We start from the raw sequence: 17760 nt of genomic DNA on the forward strand, positions 1-17760 counted from the left end.
GCTGTGCTTTCTAATCCCTCCTTCCCCACTCTCCCTCCAGAGGAATGGCTGGGAGTAAGACCTATAAGACAAGACAGGACTTTGATGCACGACGTCTGAGCTTCTTAAAAACAAAGGACGGGGGACCAGGAGCCAGAAAGCACAGCCACTGTCTAAATCTCATTCCAAAAGGAAATCAAGGAAAGAGTGGAGTACGATGGGACAGCCCGGCATGACAAGCCACCCTGCCAGCAGGTGGGCTTCAGGGCTCTAGGAGGCTGAGAAGAAGGTACGAGGGATCCATCAGTGCCCAGGCTTGGGCCCCCGTTAAAAACAACAGTTAGGGAAACGGAAAGCCAGTTCTGGACTAGGAAGCTGAGAACATTCTTCTGGAGAAGGGTCCATTTGGAAAAGGAAACAAAGAATAAGGAAACCCAGTCAGAAAGTGAAGATGCATCTAGAAGGGAAAAGAAACTGACCCAGGAATTGATGGCTAAGGATGAGACAGCCAATAGGAGACAGAGGTTGGGAGCCAGGTGTGAGATGATAATTATGGCAAACTGCTTCCCGTCTCTGAGGAGAAAGTTCACTTGGGGTAAAGGAAAAGTATGTGCTGGGGGGTGAGGGAGGCGGATGGGCGGCCATTCATTTCAGGGTCACAAAGCAACTGCTCTGCTCTCTGCGTTTGGCCATGCCGCAGCATGCGGGATCTTAGTTCCCTGACCACGAATGGAACCCGTGCCCCCTGCAGTGGAAACGTGGAGTCCTAACCACTGGACCGCCAGGGAAGTCTCTCCTCTCTGGTTTCAATCTGTGCAGTGGACTCCACTGGCTACCAGGTTAACAAGATGGTGGCCAAGGAGGAGAGAAGGGAGATCCCTCCTGGGGCCTCCCACCCACCCACACTCCACCTGGGCTCCTCCACGGGGGACCCTCTGAGTGGCCGTGGTATGGAAGAGTAGATACACTCTGTCTTTCAGAGGAGCGAGCAAGGCCTGGGGAGCTGAGGGAAGGCAGACTGGTCTTCAGAAGGAAGAACTCTTCCTACTTGAGACCTGTGGACCTGACTTGGGAAGACCCTTCCTCGTGGTGTGCTGGGCTCCCTGACCCTGGAAATGCTCAGGCGGGGAGATCACACAATCGTAGTGTTCACACTGAAAGGGACCAACTCCCCCCTTCTACCTGAGAAGCTGCCATTTGCGCCTGGATTTCCCAACTAGTTAGCGTCAGAACCAGGAATGGAAGGCCAGTCTCCAAACACACAGCCAGAAATATTTCAGCAGCCACAGAGTGAGCGGTTCCGCCATAAATACCCATCTCTGTCCTGAACCGGCTCAATTACTGACCCTAGTAATTCCCTGTCTTTGGCCACAAGAGGAGGCAAAGCACCACACCCAGCCCTGGGCAGAACAGCTGACACAAGAACTTAGAGCATCTTCTCACCAGAGTTCCATCCGTCGTCCCTTAGTTTTCCTGAAAGGGGGAATGTTTGTCATTCCATACGTTGTCTGGAATTATAAACCTCCCCCCTTCAGGACTGGGAAGGGCACCTAGTAGTTCTGGGAGTTTCTCTTTTTGCCAACTATTGCAGCGACCTTTTACACAGTGCCTGACACTTCGGAGGTTTTACTTCACTCTGTCAGTGTAAACTGAAAACCACCTCGGACAGGCATGCCTGTTGAAGTAAAAAGAGAAAGAGAGCATCCCCTCCGTTTTCCTAGGAGGAAACTGAGACAGAAATTTTAAGTGGCTCTGGCTCCGTGGAAAAAGAGAAGCAGGAATCTACCCACTGCCCGGTCCACTAAGCTGCCCTGAGCAGGGTATGGGGGCTCAGCTCATTCCGCAGGGTTCCCGAGGGGGGCTGCAGACAACCCGCTGGGGGTGGAGGGTGGCCAGGACCAGGAGAGGGGACCGCTCGAGGGAGGTGGGAGACTTGAAGGAAGAGGAAGGGGCTGGGAGGGGAGTGGCCTGTGGGAAGAGGGGGAGGCGAGTGGCTCACGGCGGTGTCGTTAAAATAAAGGACCCCTCCCCGAAAACGCCGCAGGGGAGCAAACGGAGCGAGCCACGGAGAAGGCGGGTAGCAAAGTTTGGGTCGCGCAGACCGGAGCGAGCGGCCTGGTGGAGGCGGCCGAAGGCGCCCCAGACACGGACCTCAGCCCGCGTCGACGCGTTTCTCTGGTACCGGGTCTGCGAGCCGAGTGCGGCCAGGGGTGGCCCCGAGGCTCCCCCGGCTTCCCTCCCGCGGGGCGCCCGGCACCTGGAGACCCAGCGAGGTGGAGACCGGGTCTCAAATGGGGGGTGGGTCCCCCCTGAGGCGGGAGCCGCCGGCCCTTCCCCCTCCCTGCTGCGCGCCTGCCGCGGCCCCGGCGCTACTCACTCCGGTTCAGGGGGTTCCCGCCGACCTGGGCCGACGCCGCCAATTCCAGATAAAGAGTCCAGAGCCCCACGGACACCACGGCGAGCAGCAGCAGCAGCCGGAAGCGCCTCCGCAGCAGCTTGACCGGGCGCAGCAGCAGCAGCAGCCGCGCGGCCCGGGGGCCCCCCATGGCCCTAAGCCCCTGGCCCCGGCCCGGCCCCGGCCGGCTCTCAGCGCCGCGCCCCGGCCGCCCGACCAGGCCGCCCCGCCGCGGGGCGCCGGCTCATGCTCCTCCCGAGGCCCCGCCGGCTCCTGCCCACGCCCGGACGCGGGCTTGCTGCCGGCCGCCCCACAGCTCCTCGCTCGCCGCCCGCTCTCGGGCTGCCCACGAGGAGGCTACCCAGGTGCGCCGCCCCGCCCCGCCCCGCCCCGCGCCCCGCCCCCTCCCGCGCCTCCGCCCGCCGCCCACCTGCCCCGCCCCCGGGCCCGCCCTGCCCCCGCGGCACAGGTGGGCCCCGCCCCCGAGCGGAGCCGGGATGGGGACCGCCGCTCGGGCCTCGCTGGTCAATACCCGGCGCCTCAGCCAGCCGGGGGTGCGTGGGGCAGGTATGATCTGCACTCTGCTCCCCAAGCACGAGTGAGGTCGAAGCTTTGTAGACGCGGGGCGCGGGGCGGGGGTAGTGTTGGGGAGGCTGCGGCTTGGGGCGTTTCGTGGCCCGCAGCGACCCTACCCCTGCCTTAGAGTAGACATCGGAGCTGGGGAACCCTGGCGTCTCAATTCAGCCGCGGTCTCCTCTCCCAACCACATCTCCAAGAGACCCTGGGAGAGTTGTACGGCCCCCGGGGTGAACCCAAGTAGTTGCTCCCAGACGAGGATGACAGAGCCCGGGGGGAGAATGGATGTTGGAGGGTTCTGAGGAAAAATTACAAATCAGAAAATAAACCAACAAAACGACAACAAAAACACAAACTCACTCCTAGAGTTAAAAAAGTTCATCAATTAAAAAAAAAAAAAAAAAGTTCATCAAGATATTCTGCATTCCAGTTCTCTGCCTTCAGGCAGGTAAAACATTATTACCTGATTTAAATGAGAGAATTAAAGTCCAGAGGAACACAGTGGACTGCCTAAGGTCATTCATCGGGGAACACTGCAGTTTTCTTTTTTGCTTTTTCTCCTGGGGACAATGCTCAGGAGACTATGGAGAAAGCAGGGGGTCAAAAGCATTCCCGGACATTTTAAAGCCACATGAACAGCATGCAAATACTGTTGACACACAGCTGTTCACATAACTGAGTGGTTTCCCCTCCCCTCTGCTACCACTGTAGCTGGATGTCCAACCATCCCATAGGCTCTACTGGACTATTGGAACTTTTCTAATTAGCCCCGCAACTCCAGGCTCCCCACCTGCCACCACCCCCCATCTTCTCTACTACCACCAGATCGTCTTCATAAAATCCTCTATGCCTCCATACACCTGCTCGAAAATGTGCTTACTGGTTAAAGTGCAAACTGTGAATCTGGCATTCAAGGCCTTCCGAAACCTTTTCCAACTTTACGTGGCCATGCGAAAGCTGCTGCAGCTGAAATGAGTTGATTCACCGCCTCCAACACATTTTCCTTTCCAGTTGGTCCAGTTGGTCAGGTCTGACCCCTCCTCCAAGGTCCATTTCAGGTCTGTGAAGCTTTCTTGGACCCGCCCAGTCCTGAGCAACCCCATCCTCCTTGGAGCTTTGGCACAACTGGCAGCCTGATGTGTACCCACCTACTGGTAGGTGCACACTCACTTTGAGTTTGAGTATAGTCTCCCAACTTCCCTGTGAGGCTTCAAAAGTGAGAACTGAAAAACAAATATCGCATATTAATGCATATACGTGGAATGTAGAGAAATGGCATAGATGATCTTATTTGCAAAGCAGAAATAGAGACGTAGAGAATAAACAAACAAACGTATGGATACCAAGGGGGAAGTCGGGCGGGGTGGGGGGGGGTGAATTGGGAGATTGGGATTGACCTATATACACTATTGATACTATGTATAAAATAGATAACTAATGAGAACTGACTGTATAGCACAGGAAGCTCTACTCAATGCTCCATGGTGACCTAAATGGGAAGGAAATCCAAAAAAAGAGGGGATATACGTGTACAAATAGATGATTCACTTTGTTGTACAGTAGAAACTAACACAACGTTATAAAGCAACTCTACTCCAATAAAAATTAATTTAAAAAAAGGGGGGGGAGAACTGTGCACCCTCAGGATGCAGCACAGCGTCCATTTGTCACTTGGTACCCTTTGAGGAGGGAGGTAGTCCCAGGAGGGAACGTCCCCCAGAATTCTCAGTGTAGTTATTCAGCAAAAGGTGAATCTGAAGGACAGTTCTCTACTAATAGCCCTGGGGAAATGTCTCTGTGAAGGTCCAAACCACAGCTGTGTGCACTTCCCACCCCTTCTTTCTCTCCCAAAGACCAAGACAGGAGCAGCCAGAGGGCACAAGCTTGGCCAAGGCAGGTGGGAAGTGACCAGGGCCCCTGCACGTGGAGTCTCTCTCTCTCATGGGGGGCAACCACCCTGGACGTTAGGCTGAATCACTTTCAGGACTTTGTATGAAAATTGGTGGCAGCCCCACAATTCTCTCCTTAAAGACTGGCCCTCTGGGGCTTCCCTGGTGGCTCAGTGGTTGAGAGTCTGCCTGCCGATGCAGGGGACACGCGTTCGTGCCCCGGTCCGGGAAGATCCCACATGGCGCGGAGCGGCTGGGCCCGTGAGCCATGGCCGCTGAGCCTGCGCGTCCGGAGCCTGTGCTGCGCGACGGGAGAGGCCACAACAGTGAGAGGCCCGCGTAACGCAAAAAAGACTTCAATCTACCAGACCCTTGAAGTGTTTATTATGTGGGAACTGGGAGAGATATAAAACATGGAGCATGCCATCTAGTTGAGGAAAAAGACATTCCACTAAAAAAGAAAAGTGACACTTTAAAGGTAGAGTTTCTGGTCCAAATAGTGAATTCCAAAGAAATTCAGAAAAGGAAAGAGATCAGTCTGCACCTCTCAGTCCTGTGCCCTCCTTTTCTCACTCCTCTGTTCTTATACCTTGAACAGATGGTTACTTTTGTGCTTATGGTGAGAGGGCACAGGGGTGGGGAGGGGTGAGGAGGCCAGGAGACTCCTGGGACTCTCCCTCCCTCTTCTGTTCTCTTTCCTGCTGTGGTTGCCTCACATCAGACCCTGATTTCAGACCACTTGCTCCAAATCCCTTTTCGACTCCTAGTGACATCACAGCAGGGAAGGATCTGGATTCTTTCTCAATCGGTTGAGCTTGCTGTCATCCTCCCTCAGATCCAGAGGTATTTGTGGTGACAATTTTTGGTGGCATAATATTGCCACCGAGGTCTGCTCATCGTGTCAATTTAACTGGATGCTCGCTGGTACTTCTGATGATTTTCTCCATCCTTTCACTCTCCCACTTCAGCCCTGGCACCTGCCCTGAATGGCCCAGGGCCATAACACACAAACTGTACCTGAAAGGAGAAAATAAGTTCCAGCATGTCACCTGTCGTATTGATGGGACAGACTCTGTGTTTGGCTCGGCAAGGATGTCAGAGTCCAGCCAAACCACAAAGGTTCTTCTCCCAAATTACAGAGGCTTTCTAAGAGAAGTCCACCTAAGCTTTCTAAAATGGGCCGAGGATAGCACAGGGAGCAGAAAATTCTGATTTGTAAAAGGGAGGGGTGTCCACTGACCTGTAGGTATGTGAGCAGAACTCTTGTATCCAGAGCAATTCTTACTCTAGACGATGGGGATGTCAGAATATACTAGATCCTGTAACCCCAGCGTTACCCTTCCCCTTTCCTAAAACCTGATGTCTACGTTATAATGCAGCACCTTTGGGGAATTCCCTGGTGGCCCAGTGGTTAGGACTCTGTGCTCTCACTGCCGAGGGCCTGGGTTCGATCCCTGGCCCTCAAGCCATGTGGCATGGCCAAAGAATAATAATGAGAGTAATGCAGCACCTTTGAACTTACAGCACGTGTGTTTTATTTCTCACCATCACAGGAGACTAACAGGGGAGATATTCTCCATTTTACAGACAGACTTCACAAGTAAGCTTTGGTTTCTTGAAGGTGACCTGCACCAAGTTCACATGACCAGTAAGTGCTGGAATCAGGACTAGAACCAGCCCTTAAGCCTCTGGCGCTCTTCCCATTGCACCCAGGAAGTCCTACCTCTCCCGCCCCACCCTCCCTATTGCTTTCAACCCACACAGAGCCTCACCCTCCTCTTCTCTTTTACTACGGGAGCTTCCCTGCTATTCAAATGTATTTCATGGAGATAGCTTGGTTGGAAATTCCAAGGATAAATCAGCGAGGAACTCTGGGCCATCACGAAGCCAGTGTCTTCGACGGAGACACAGAGGCCTGAGATCCTTTGAGAGAAATCCTGAGAGAGAAATGAACAGTGCTGAAGTGATCCCCAAGGGCCACAGTCAACTCAAGTAACTCATCCATACCCAAAGCTGTAGGCTTCTCTGATTCCATTTTGCACGTAGGAAATGGGCTCAGAGACGATAAATAACTTACTCAAGGCGATGTAGGTAACCCTATCTCACATGGGACTCAAACTCAGGCTTTCGAAGTTCAGACCTGCTACTTTTTTCTTTTCTCCCTTTGCACATATTGCTACCCTGGAGAAATATAGTCACCCTGGAAACTGTGAGCTCACTCTCAGCACGTCTGTAACCCACTCAGCCACGTGGCCGTTCTTCTCACCCTCTCCTCCCCACCCTCATTCATGCTGCCTGGGCGGCCCTTTACTAAAGATGGCTTTTTTTTTTCCTGTCCCTTTCTTCCACGAGTCCATCTTTCACAAATCTTTCTGCAGAGTTCGCTACTGCAGAGGTCAACCCCAGGAGAAGGTGGAGACCCTCACTGAATGCTTCTTATTGGCTACTTCTCCTGATGTCCAGTGCAGTTGAGTCCTTCTGTCTGGCTGATAGAATTGTATGAGCCCGGGCCAAGCCCCTAGCCTTAGCTCCACCATCTGTGTTCCTAAGTCATTTCGCATACTGGACTGGGAAACAGATGTATATTTACCATCTCTGTAGAAGGATCTGTGCAAGACTACATCACAGAGAGTCAAGGGAACCAGAGGAAGAGGGTAGAGATGTTGTGCTGAAGGGTCAGATCCCAGGCAGTTCACATACTGAGAGCATATAACTTCATCTCCCTCCCAAGCAAATGAGCCTCGAATGCAGTCCTCAAACTCGAGGCGTGACCCAGACCGGAACTCTACGCTTTGAAGCTTTTTTGGCATCTATGGCTGGGTCTGGCTTCCCTTTCCAGCCTGCACTGATTGCCTCCAAACCAGCGCAAGCTCTCTTCCAGCATTCTGCCCCCAGGAAAGAGGATTCCCCAGCAAGTCAACAGACAATTGTCCAGGTTGAAAAACTAACTTTGACTTGTGCGGTTTTCACCTGAGTAATACCAATTATTCCCCTCCACTCAGGTCTGCTTGGTTGCTGGGAAACCTACAGGGAGAAAGGGTAAACAGCAGTCTTGGTGGCTCATTCACTGTTGCTCAAACAGAAGCTAAATCAGCTCTCCCTGAAGCTCCGCCTCCTGCCTCTCTGACACTAAACGCAGTGGAAAGGTATTCTCTCACCTTCTCTGGGAAGATGGTCTCTCCTGTCTGCATCTTCCAGCCTGCTACTACAGGTACTGGCGAGGAGCTTTGCGCTGAAGCTAAGGATGACGACCCATGGTTCTGAGTAAACGTATGACGTCTAGAAGCTGTGTGACTTACAGTGGCTCCAGGCCCACGGTCCACAGCGCCCGTACCTCTGAGAGAAGTCTTGGGGTTCCCGACTTTTCTTCCAAGGGCACATCCCACAGACCGGGTCCGCACGAGTACAGACACACAGGTGTGCACACACTCCCCTTTGGGGGCTGCACAGGTGGCAGCTTCCTCTCACACCTTGGCTCTCTGGTACCACCTCCTGCAGCGCTGAGGGTGCTCTCTCAGCATTTGCTGAATCGGCTGTAGGTCTCCAGGCCTCTGAGCGAAGCTGGATTTCCTGCCTCTCTTCTCTGATCCTGGAAAAAGAAACTCTTTCATGTACGTCTCCCACTCTTGACTTCACAACTTCTCCTGTCCCCAGCAGGGCTTGTCGGTGACCACACCTGTCCTACGTTCTATAGTCTGTACTGCTTCTGAAGCGTCCAGCCCAGAAGTCATTCCATAAACACTTTGTACTCACGGAACATGTTCTTACCCCTGCTCATAGGAGGTTCCGCCTCTTTTAAAGCCCATTCATGTAAGGACGCCTTCCTCTAATAAAGCAGAAACGGGAGCATGGATGTCCCTTCCCTTGCCTCAAATACCACTGAATCCACTCCTCTGCTGGGGGCGCTGCAGGCAGCCCAGGCAAGGGATCGGCAGGGCAATGTCAACCTACCTAATGGCTTTGCTGGGGAAGAACAATGATCCCAAAGCCCGGGACATGTGCCGAGTGCCACAAAACAGCTCAAGTGCTCAAGCCCCAGACAGACTTTCTGAAAACCTTCTTTGTCTGAGTTCATAGGTCCAGGCTATGAACCCTTGTGCGAGAACCCCAGTCACTCCACTTAGCGTTCAATCACTGCAGCATCTCAGCGGCCCGACTCAGGTTCCAGACAGTGATGCTGGGCACCGATGGAGCTGAGCTGTTGGTTTCAGGTTTCTCAGCTGTGTTATCTAAGGACCGGCTGCTTGGGATTTGATCAGGGCTGGTTTGGGAGAGAGGCAGACGCTGTCTTTTCCCCAGAACAGACTACTCTTTGAGCTGGGCCGCCACCCGGACTGGGGATGGAAAAAAGAAAACACAAATCCCCACTGTATGTGGTTCTCCGGAATTTAGCTTGGCCCTGGAGAAGGAAAGTTAACAGCAACATCGCTCTCCTCTCCAGGCCCTCTGCAGGCAGCAAACCCCATTAACTGAGGCTTGTCCGGACTGGGAAGGCTTAGGGCAGGGCCAAGAGCGAGGTCTGACCCTCTCAGCAGGGGCCGAGGCTCCTGTCTCTTTCCAGGTCAGTACTAAAGTGCTGAGGGCAGGAGACTGATTTCAAGTCCGTTTAGGAGGACCGATTAACATAGAACATTCTCCTCTGGCCAAGCTCCGGAGAAAGGAGACCAGCCCCATCTAAGGACTTGGAACAAGACAGTCAGTGAAACGACTCAGGGGATGCGGTGCAGGTTCTGTTTTCCTGGCCCCTCATGTTCTGTCCATGTTCACCACGTGTAGGTGGTGGTGACGGAGGGCCATTGGGGAGGATGTTCGACGTAAGGACCCGTCTTTTAGAGAATGTGACCTGCTGAGTTCTTCCTAAGCTTTCAGAGCTGATGAAAAATTCTTCTGCCTTGACAAAGATTCTGCTTTTCATCCAGGCCTCTTACCGTCCAAAGAGGGCTGTCAGTGCAGGTCACTGAGAGACGTGGAAAACCTTTTATTCTGTCATCCCAGGTCTTTCTAGGGGACGTTGCACACTCTGTTTTCCTTTAGAGTATTTAGAAGGTGACCTCAGAGACAACCAATCCATCTCTGAATTATTTTTCTCATCTTGCTCAGCTGTCCTTTGCTATCCATTTTCCAATCCCAGTGTGATCTTGGCTTTCTAGGTGGCATATTTTTCTTCCAGGTGTGATTTCCCTTAAATCCCATACTGTTCTCAGGGGCAATTACCCCTGCTTTCAGAGACCTCCAGAAGAAATCCCACATCCCCACCATTAGTAGTTGGAGTTGTGGAAAAACTTGAGCTCACACGGGGGGGAGGGGCTGTGAAGAGAGCCTGTCCGAACCCTGGGAACCAACACTGATGGGATGCACGGAAGAGGGGTCAGAGGTGAGGAGGGGGCCAGCCCAGCAGACACGGGAGTCCGACGAGAACAGGGCTCGAAGGGGCAGAGGGCGGGGGCGGGGCAGGTGGGGACAGGGCGGCACATCTCAAATGCCAGCACTTGGGAGGTGAAGCTGGGGACCAGCTTTGACCACAAGGAGACGGGGAGGGATGAATTTGAGAGGGGTCGGGTCAGACTGGGCCGAGGTGACATTCAGAATCCCAAAGATATTAGAGAGGATTTAAGCAGAGAACATACAGAGAAAGAAGAGTTTTATAAGGTTGTTTTTGGGGGGGGTTGGTGTTCGTTGGTTTGACATGAAGTGAGAAAGAGAACAGAGCTATTTGCCCACAGAGAGCAGAGCTATTTTCTGCAGAAGCTTATCATGTGCTGGCTGGGCCTGGGGAGCGACACAAGAAAAGCAGGGCTGTGGTGGGCAATTGCTCTAAGTAAAAGAATCCTGGACAGACCAGTTCAATCCTGATGTATCACCGAGCTTGGGGCCAAAGGAAATCTTACAACAATCTGCATGACAGCACTACTACAGTAGGCTCATCCAGGTTTTAGATCTATTTACTATTTATTTTTTTAATTAATTTTTATTGGAGTAGAATCGATTTACAATGTTCTGTTAGTTTCTGCTGTACAGCAAAGTGAATCAGTTATACATATATCCACCCTCTTTTAGATTCTTTTCCCATATAGGTCATTTAATATTTAATGATCACTGTTCAAATGTCAAGCTGAGGTGGCCAATTAAGAGACTCTGGAACTGTCAACAGAGCAATATCAAAATTGTGCTCATTTAAAATTAGCCCGGACGTTGCTAGATACTAAAGTGCTTAGTGGATCTGAGACAATTGGGAGCCAGAAGGAGAAGAAAATGTCACAAAATCAGCACAAGGCCCAACATTGTGATCCAATCTGGAGTTACTGAGATGCAAAAACTGCAGACTAACCATGTCCACATGGAAATGGGGGGAGACTGGATCCTGTACATAGGATCACCATGTGCGAATCTACAATTATCTAAAATGGATAGATAGGTAGGTAGGTAGGTAGAGGTAAGCTGACGTATCAAGCATATTATTTTATAATAAATATTTGTCTAAAATAAAAAAATATATATTTAGCATGCCAACTTGAAATGCCTCTATAACCCAAATTCCGATGTAAATTGGGTGTATTTCTCAACCTCATATTCCTTGCCATTGGCTGGTCTGTTCCTGTGTCAATAAAACACGGTTGTTTTTTTTTTAATTTATTTATTTTATTTACTTATTTCTGGCCGCGTTGGGTCTTCGTTGCTGCGCGCGGGCTTTCTCTAGTTGCGGCGAGAGGGGGCTACTCTTCGCTGCAGCGTGCAGGCTTCTCATTGCGGTGGCTTCTCTTGTGGAGCATGGGCTCTAGGCACGCAGGCTTCAGTAGTTGTGGCGCACGGGCTCTAGAGCGCAGGCTCAGTAGTTGTGGTGCATAGGCTTCTATACACAGTGACGTGGGTGTACTGCGTTGTCACCTTAGGAGGTAAGTAATTCTCCAGAAGTCCAGGCTGTATCCACACCAGCGTTTTGTAGGGCTAACTTGAAACTAGGCTACTAGCCAGTGCAGGAGTGGGAGACTTCACAGCTCAGAACCATCAAGCAATGTTTTCATAGCGAGACTTAAAAAAACCCTTTCCAAACACTTTCTTTGCTGAGCCTTTCCTTTCGCTTGGCAGCCAAGCCTCCCTCCAGCTCCACCTTTTGTTCTGCTGCTCTGCCTATTCCTTTCTTTAAAAAAAATACTAATTTATTTATTTGGTTGTGTCGTGTCTTAGCTGTGGCAGGCAGGCTCCTTAGTTGCGGCAGGTGGGCTCCTTAGTTGTGGCTCCAGGGCTCCTTATTTGTGGCATGCAAACTCTTAGTTGTGGCATGCATGTGGGATCTAGTTCCCTGACCAGGGATCGAACCCAGGCCCCTTGCATTGGGAGCACAGAGTCTCATCGACTGTGCCACCAGGGAAGTCCCTCTTTTTTTTTTTTTCTGAGTAGCTAGGTCCAAACACTTCATTTTTTACTTATTATTTTTAAAAAATTTTGGCTACGCCACACGGCTTGCAGGATCTTAGTTCCCCAACCAGGGATCGAACACAGGCCTCCACAGTGAAAGTGCAGAGTCCTAACCACTGGACCACCAGGGAATTGCCTGGTCTGCCTATTCCGATCCTTTTGGGGGTCTGTGCTCTTATCCTGGGGAAGCTGGGAGGGCGCGTGAAGCAGACTGGCTTGCTACAGTCGGAGGCGTTTTTCCATCGGCGGTCGACTCAGCTCCGTGTCCTTCGCCAAGATCTACTCTTAACAATTCTACCACCTGCCCCTCATCACTCTTTCCTGGCTTGCCACTCTTCTCAAGCTCCACTCACATCAATGCCCCATCTCACTTTCAGTGGATGGCTTTGATTTTATTTTCTATATGAAAAATGAGGCAGCCACCTTTCCACAGTTACCTGCTTCTCTGCTCTGATTGGCCTCCATCAGCACCGGCTCTCACCCTCCTGCAGCTTCTTCCTTCACAAACACCCCCTCATCCCTCTGTCCTCAGTACCGTCCTCTGGCTTTTTCCTTTCAGTCTATAAATGTGATCACGTCTTCCCCAACCTGAAACCAAGGAAAACTGCTTTCCTTGGTCTTATTGTCTCTAAAGCTACTTCCCATCTTCCTTCTTGTCTCACTCCTCAGCCTAATAGGGACCCACTTCCATCTCCACTTCACTGGAATTGCTTTAAATTCACCTGCTACTAAATCACCAAATCCAATATTGCAACTCCAGTTTAGCTTATTTTTCTGCAGTGTTTGACAATGCTGCCAACCTCTCACTTCTTGAAGTTCTCGTTCCCCTAGGTTTCCAGAACACTGTTTTCTCGTTATTCAGACCGTTCCTTTCTTACCAGCCATCTCTCTGACCATTAAGGTTTCCCCCTCACCTACATCCATAGTTTGGATCCACGATTTCAATTATCTTCTTTATGCTAGTAAGTCTCCATCTCTATCTTTAATCCCAACTTCTCTTCGGACCTCCATATCCCTATTCTCAAATTTACTGGAAACCCACTGCTAAATCTCAGTTAATGGTGTCACTGTACACATGGTTCTCCAAGCCAGAAACTCTGGAGTTAGAGAACTACCCTTAACTCTTTCCTAACACTCACATCCATCACAAAGAAATGATGTCCTGGGCTTCCCTGGTGGCACAGTGGTTGAGAGTCCGCCTGCCGATGCAGGGGACATGGGTTTGTGCCCCGGTCCGGGAAGATCCCACATGCCGCGGAGCGGCTGGGCCCGTGAGCCATGGCCGCTGAGCCTGCGCATCCGGAGCCTGTGCTCCGCGACGGGAGAGGCCACAACAGTGAGAGGCCCGCGTACCGCAAGAAAAAAAAAAAAAAAGAAATGATGTCCTTTCTACTCCTGAGTGTTCCTCAGATTTGTCCCCTCCTCTCTATTCCTGATGTCTCCCTCTAGCTCAGGCCATGAATTTCTCTTCTGGATCAGGGCTGTAGCCATCTCCTTTCTTCTGTTCTCATGTACCGTGAGTGGTGACAGCATAGTCTGCTATGTTGCAAATATTACAGGGAATCTTGGTAGCCAACCTAGTGTGGTGTGGGTGGAGACGCAGTAGGAATCATAAGACTGGACCAAAAATAACATGGCCAGAGGCGATTTTATGTTGTGAAAAATCACATAAATTTCATGGATAAAAAGTGATTTATTCCTAAGCAACTCCTAAAAAGAGAAAATTTAAAAAGCAAAGCAGATGACACCAATGGCTCTTTTCTTAAGATCTAAAGACCATCCTTGGGACTCTCCTGGTGGCGCAGTGCATAAGACTCCGCACTCCCGGTGCTGGGGGTCCGGGTTCAATCCCTGGTCAGGGAATTAGATCCCACATGCATGCCGCAACTAAGAGTTTGCATGCCTCAACTAAGGAGCTCTGGAGCCACAACTAAGGAGCCTGCCTGCCGAATCTAAGGAGCCCACATGCTACAACTAAGGAGACGGCGGCTGCAATTAAGACCCGGCACAACCAAATAAATAAATAATAAATATTAAAAAAAAAAAAAGAGACCATCCTTTGCTTGGTTCCTGCAGATACTGCAATAAGCCCTGGTATTTAGTGATTGTGCCTTATATCCTGATCCACAGTACAAAGATTTCCCAAGAAATAAACATTTCATAGATTTATTATTGCATCATGCTTGCTTACTCTCACCCCTAATTTTTAAGAAAGTGAGTTTGCATTTCAGATTCTTTCTTCATGCATGAATTGATAACACTATGCTTCTTTTTAAATTTATTTTTATTTATTATCTTTAAAAACAAAAATTTTGTTTGGCCCTACCACGCAGCATGCATGAACTTAGTTCCCCAACCAGGGATGAAACCCACGCCCCGTGCAGTGGTAGGGCGGATGCTTAATCACTAGACTGCCAGGATGCTTCTGATTTTGGTTATTGGGTCTTTTTTTCCATTTTTAAGCAAAACCAAATGTTTTCAATTATTGCAAAGGTCTTGAAATACGTAACAGATTTACATTATTCTGTTAAGTGAAATTTCATACCATTTCTTATGCCCCATGTTCTAGGACTGTCTCCTGTATCCTACACTTCCCCAAACTTTCCGTTCTCCCTGCCTTTGCACATGTTCTTTTTTTTTGCGGTACGCGGGCCTCTCACCGCTGTGGCCTCTCCCGTTGCGGAGCACAGGCTCCGGACCCGCAGGCTTAGCTGCCATGGCTCACAGGCCCAGCCGCTCCGCGGCACGCGGGATCCTCCCTGACCGGGGCACGAATCCGCGTCCCCCACATCGGCAGGCGGACTCCCAACCACTGCGCCACCAGGGAAGCCCTGCACATGTTCTTTTTCCACCTGAAATGCCCAGTCCTCTGACTCCAAAATCACCTCTAAGTTCAGCTCAAACATTACCTCATTTAAGCCACCTTTTCTGCTTTCTGTCCTCTGCACCCACAGCGCTCATCTTCCCACCAACCTTTGGAGCAAGAACACTGTTTTTGTGTTCTCTATAAACTTAAGATCCAGCACAATTTCTAGGATGTACAAAGCACATAAAAATAAAACGCTGAATGAAGGAATGAATGGTATTAAATACATCTTGGAATCTGAATGACAATGTTGGGAAATAGATAGGAAGTCAGTTGAAGCCAAAATATAGAAAATAGTTAACTGTAATTGAGTGCCCACTGTATGCGAGGCACACAACTAAGCCATTTCACAGACTTAAAAAAATTGATAAACAACCCACATAAAATTCACCTTTTTTTTTTTAGCTGCACCACGCAGCATGCAGAATCTTAGTTCCCCAATCAGGGATCGAACCTGTGCCCTCCTGCAGTGGAAGCGTAGAATACTAACCACTGGACCTCCAGAGAAGTCCAAAATCCACCCTTTTAAAGTATGCAATTTAGTGGCTTTTAATATATCCACAGATTTGCAAACCATCACCTGAAAGAAACTCTGAACCCATTAGCAGTCACTACTCATTCCTCCCTCTCCTTGGGAACGAACTACTTTCGTTTTCTATGGATTTGCCTGTTGTGATGTTTCACTTATATGGATCATTAAACATGTGGCCTTTCGTGTGTGGCTTCTTTCACGGAGCATCATGTTTTCCAGGCTCACCCACGCTACAGCACAGGTCAGGCCTTCACTCCTTTCTAGGGCTGAACGATATTCAGTTGTCGGGATGAATGACATTTTGTTTACCTGTTCACCAGTGGATGGACGTTTGGGTTGTTTCCACTTTTTTTTTTTTTTTAGCTACTATGAATAATGCTGCTTTGAACAACTTCGTAGTTTTTGTGGATATGTATTTTCATTTATCTTGGGTGCACACCTAAGGAGTCAAAGTGAAGGATCACATGGTAACTCTGTGTTTAACTCATTTTTTATTGAAGTATAGTTGATTTACAATGTTGTGTTAGTTTCAGGGTGTACAGCACAGTGATTCAGTTATACATACATATATATGTAAGAATATGTATATATTTTTTTCAGATTCTTTTCCCTTATAGGTTATCACAAGATATTGAGTATAGCTCCCTGTGCTATACAGGTCCTTGTTGGTTACCTATTTTATTTTTTTTTAATTTATTTATTTATTATATCTGGCTGCGTTGGGTCTTTGTTGCTGCACGCGGGCTTTATCTAGTTGCGGCGAGCGGGGGCTACTCTTCGTTGCGGTGTGCGGGCTTCTCATTGCGGTGGCTTCTCTTGTTGTGGAGCACGGGCTCTAGGCGCGCGGGCTTCAGTAGTTGTAGCACACAGGCTCGTGAGTAGTTGTGGCTCGTGGGCTCTAGAGCGCACTCAGTAGTTGTGGCGCAAGGGCTTAGTTGCTCCGCGGCATGTGGGATCTTCCCGGACCAGGGCTCGAACCTGTGTCCCCTGCATTGGCAGGCGGATTTTTAACCACTGCACCACCAGGGACATCCCGGTTATCTATTTTATATATAGTAGTGTGTATATGTTAATCCCAAACTCCTAATTTATCCCTCCTCATCCTTTCCTGTTTGGTGCGTGTTTAACTTATGGTAACCGCTAGACTGCATTCCAAAGTGGCAGCACCATTTTACAATCCCACCAGCAATACGTGAGGCTTCCAGTCTCTCCACACCCTTGCTGGCAGTACTGTCTTGTTTATTCTAGCCATCCTGGTTGGTGTGAAGTGGCATCTCATTGTTGATTCCACTTCTTTAGTAACTAATGTTGAGCATCTTTTCATGGGCTTGTTGTCCACTTGTATATTTTCTTGGAGAAATGCCTATTTGGATCCCTGGGCCACTTTCTGTGTTGTTTTTTATCGCCGAGTTGTAAGAATTCTTTACATACTCCCGCTACTAGATTTTCTCTTTCTTAATCCTCACAATCACGCTGCTTAAGCAGGTAGCTTGATCTCCATTGTTTAGGTAGAGACTAGAGCCTGGAATTCTAGTGAGAGGCATGACGGAACCTACATCTGTGAGTCTCCAAAGCCTGTGCTCTTCCCACTACTCTTTACTGCCTCTTGGTGACGGAGTAGCTTTAACTGACAATGAGGTTTAGAGAGCGGCTACACTAGTGTGTGGTTAATATGAAGACCGACGAACGTCGCTGGAATTGAGGCCAGGGTGCTAGAAACGTTATTGGCTCACTGCTGAACCCAGTGGGGGGAGGCCTAAGTCGCATATGAAATAAAATCTCTAAGATTCCTTCTTATTCTGAAATCCTGTGATTTGATAAGCCTTTTTGTTTTGCCCAGCATCAAACAGCAACAGTGATGGATAGCTAAGGCCTTAAGTGTTATTAGGACAAAAGGAAGCACCGCCCACTGACGTACATCCCTCTGAAGCCCAGGACTGGTCCCTCTGGGAATCCGTCTGTTTATCAGCGAAAGGCGCTTGATCTGCTATCATAGGCTTTGGGGGAAAAAAAAAAGCAGTATCTCCTACTGACAGTTTAATCACCACTTTTCCTTAACACAAATATGAAACGCTGAGTTCTTTCCTTTGTCGTGGGTAACAGAATG

The 17760-nt window shown here is 49.9% G+C and overlaps 1 protein-coding gene across 2 annotated transcripts in view; it reads right to left on the reverse strand.

The window, feature by feature from the left end:
• Positions 1 to 2681, reverse strand: part of B4GALNT3 (beta-1,4-N-acetyl-galactosaminyltransferase 3) — a 94039-nt gene extending 91358 nt beyond the window's left edge. For both annotated transcript variants that reach the window (XM_060026024.1, XM_060026023.1), the window contains exon 1: positions 2357 to 2681. In XM_060026024.1, coding sequence (XP_059882007.1) covers positions 2357 to 2525 — 169 coding nt within the window. In that variant the 5' untranslated portion in view covers positions 2526 to 2681. The remainder of the gene's footprint in view (positions 1 to 2356) is intronic.
• Between the last annotated feature and the right edge of the window lie 15079 nt (positions 2682 to 17760).

Source organism: Delphinus delphis, chromosome 11 (genome assembly GCF_949987515.2).
Source record: "Delphinus delphis chromosome 11, mDelDel1.2, whole genome shotgun sequence".
Taxonomy (NCBI): domain Eukaryota; kingdom Metazoa; phylum Chordata; class Mammalia; order Artiodactyla; family Delphinidae; genus Delphinus; species Delphinus delphis.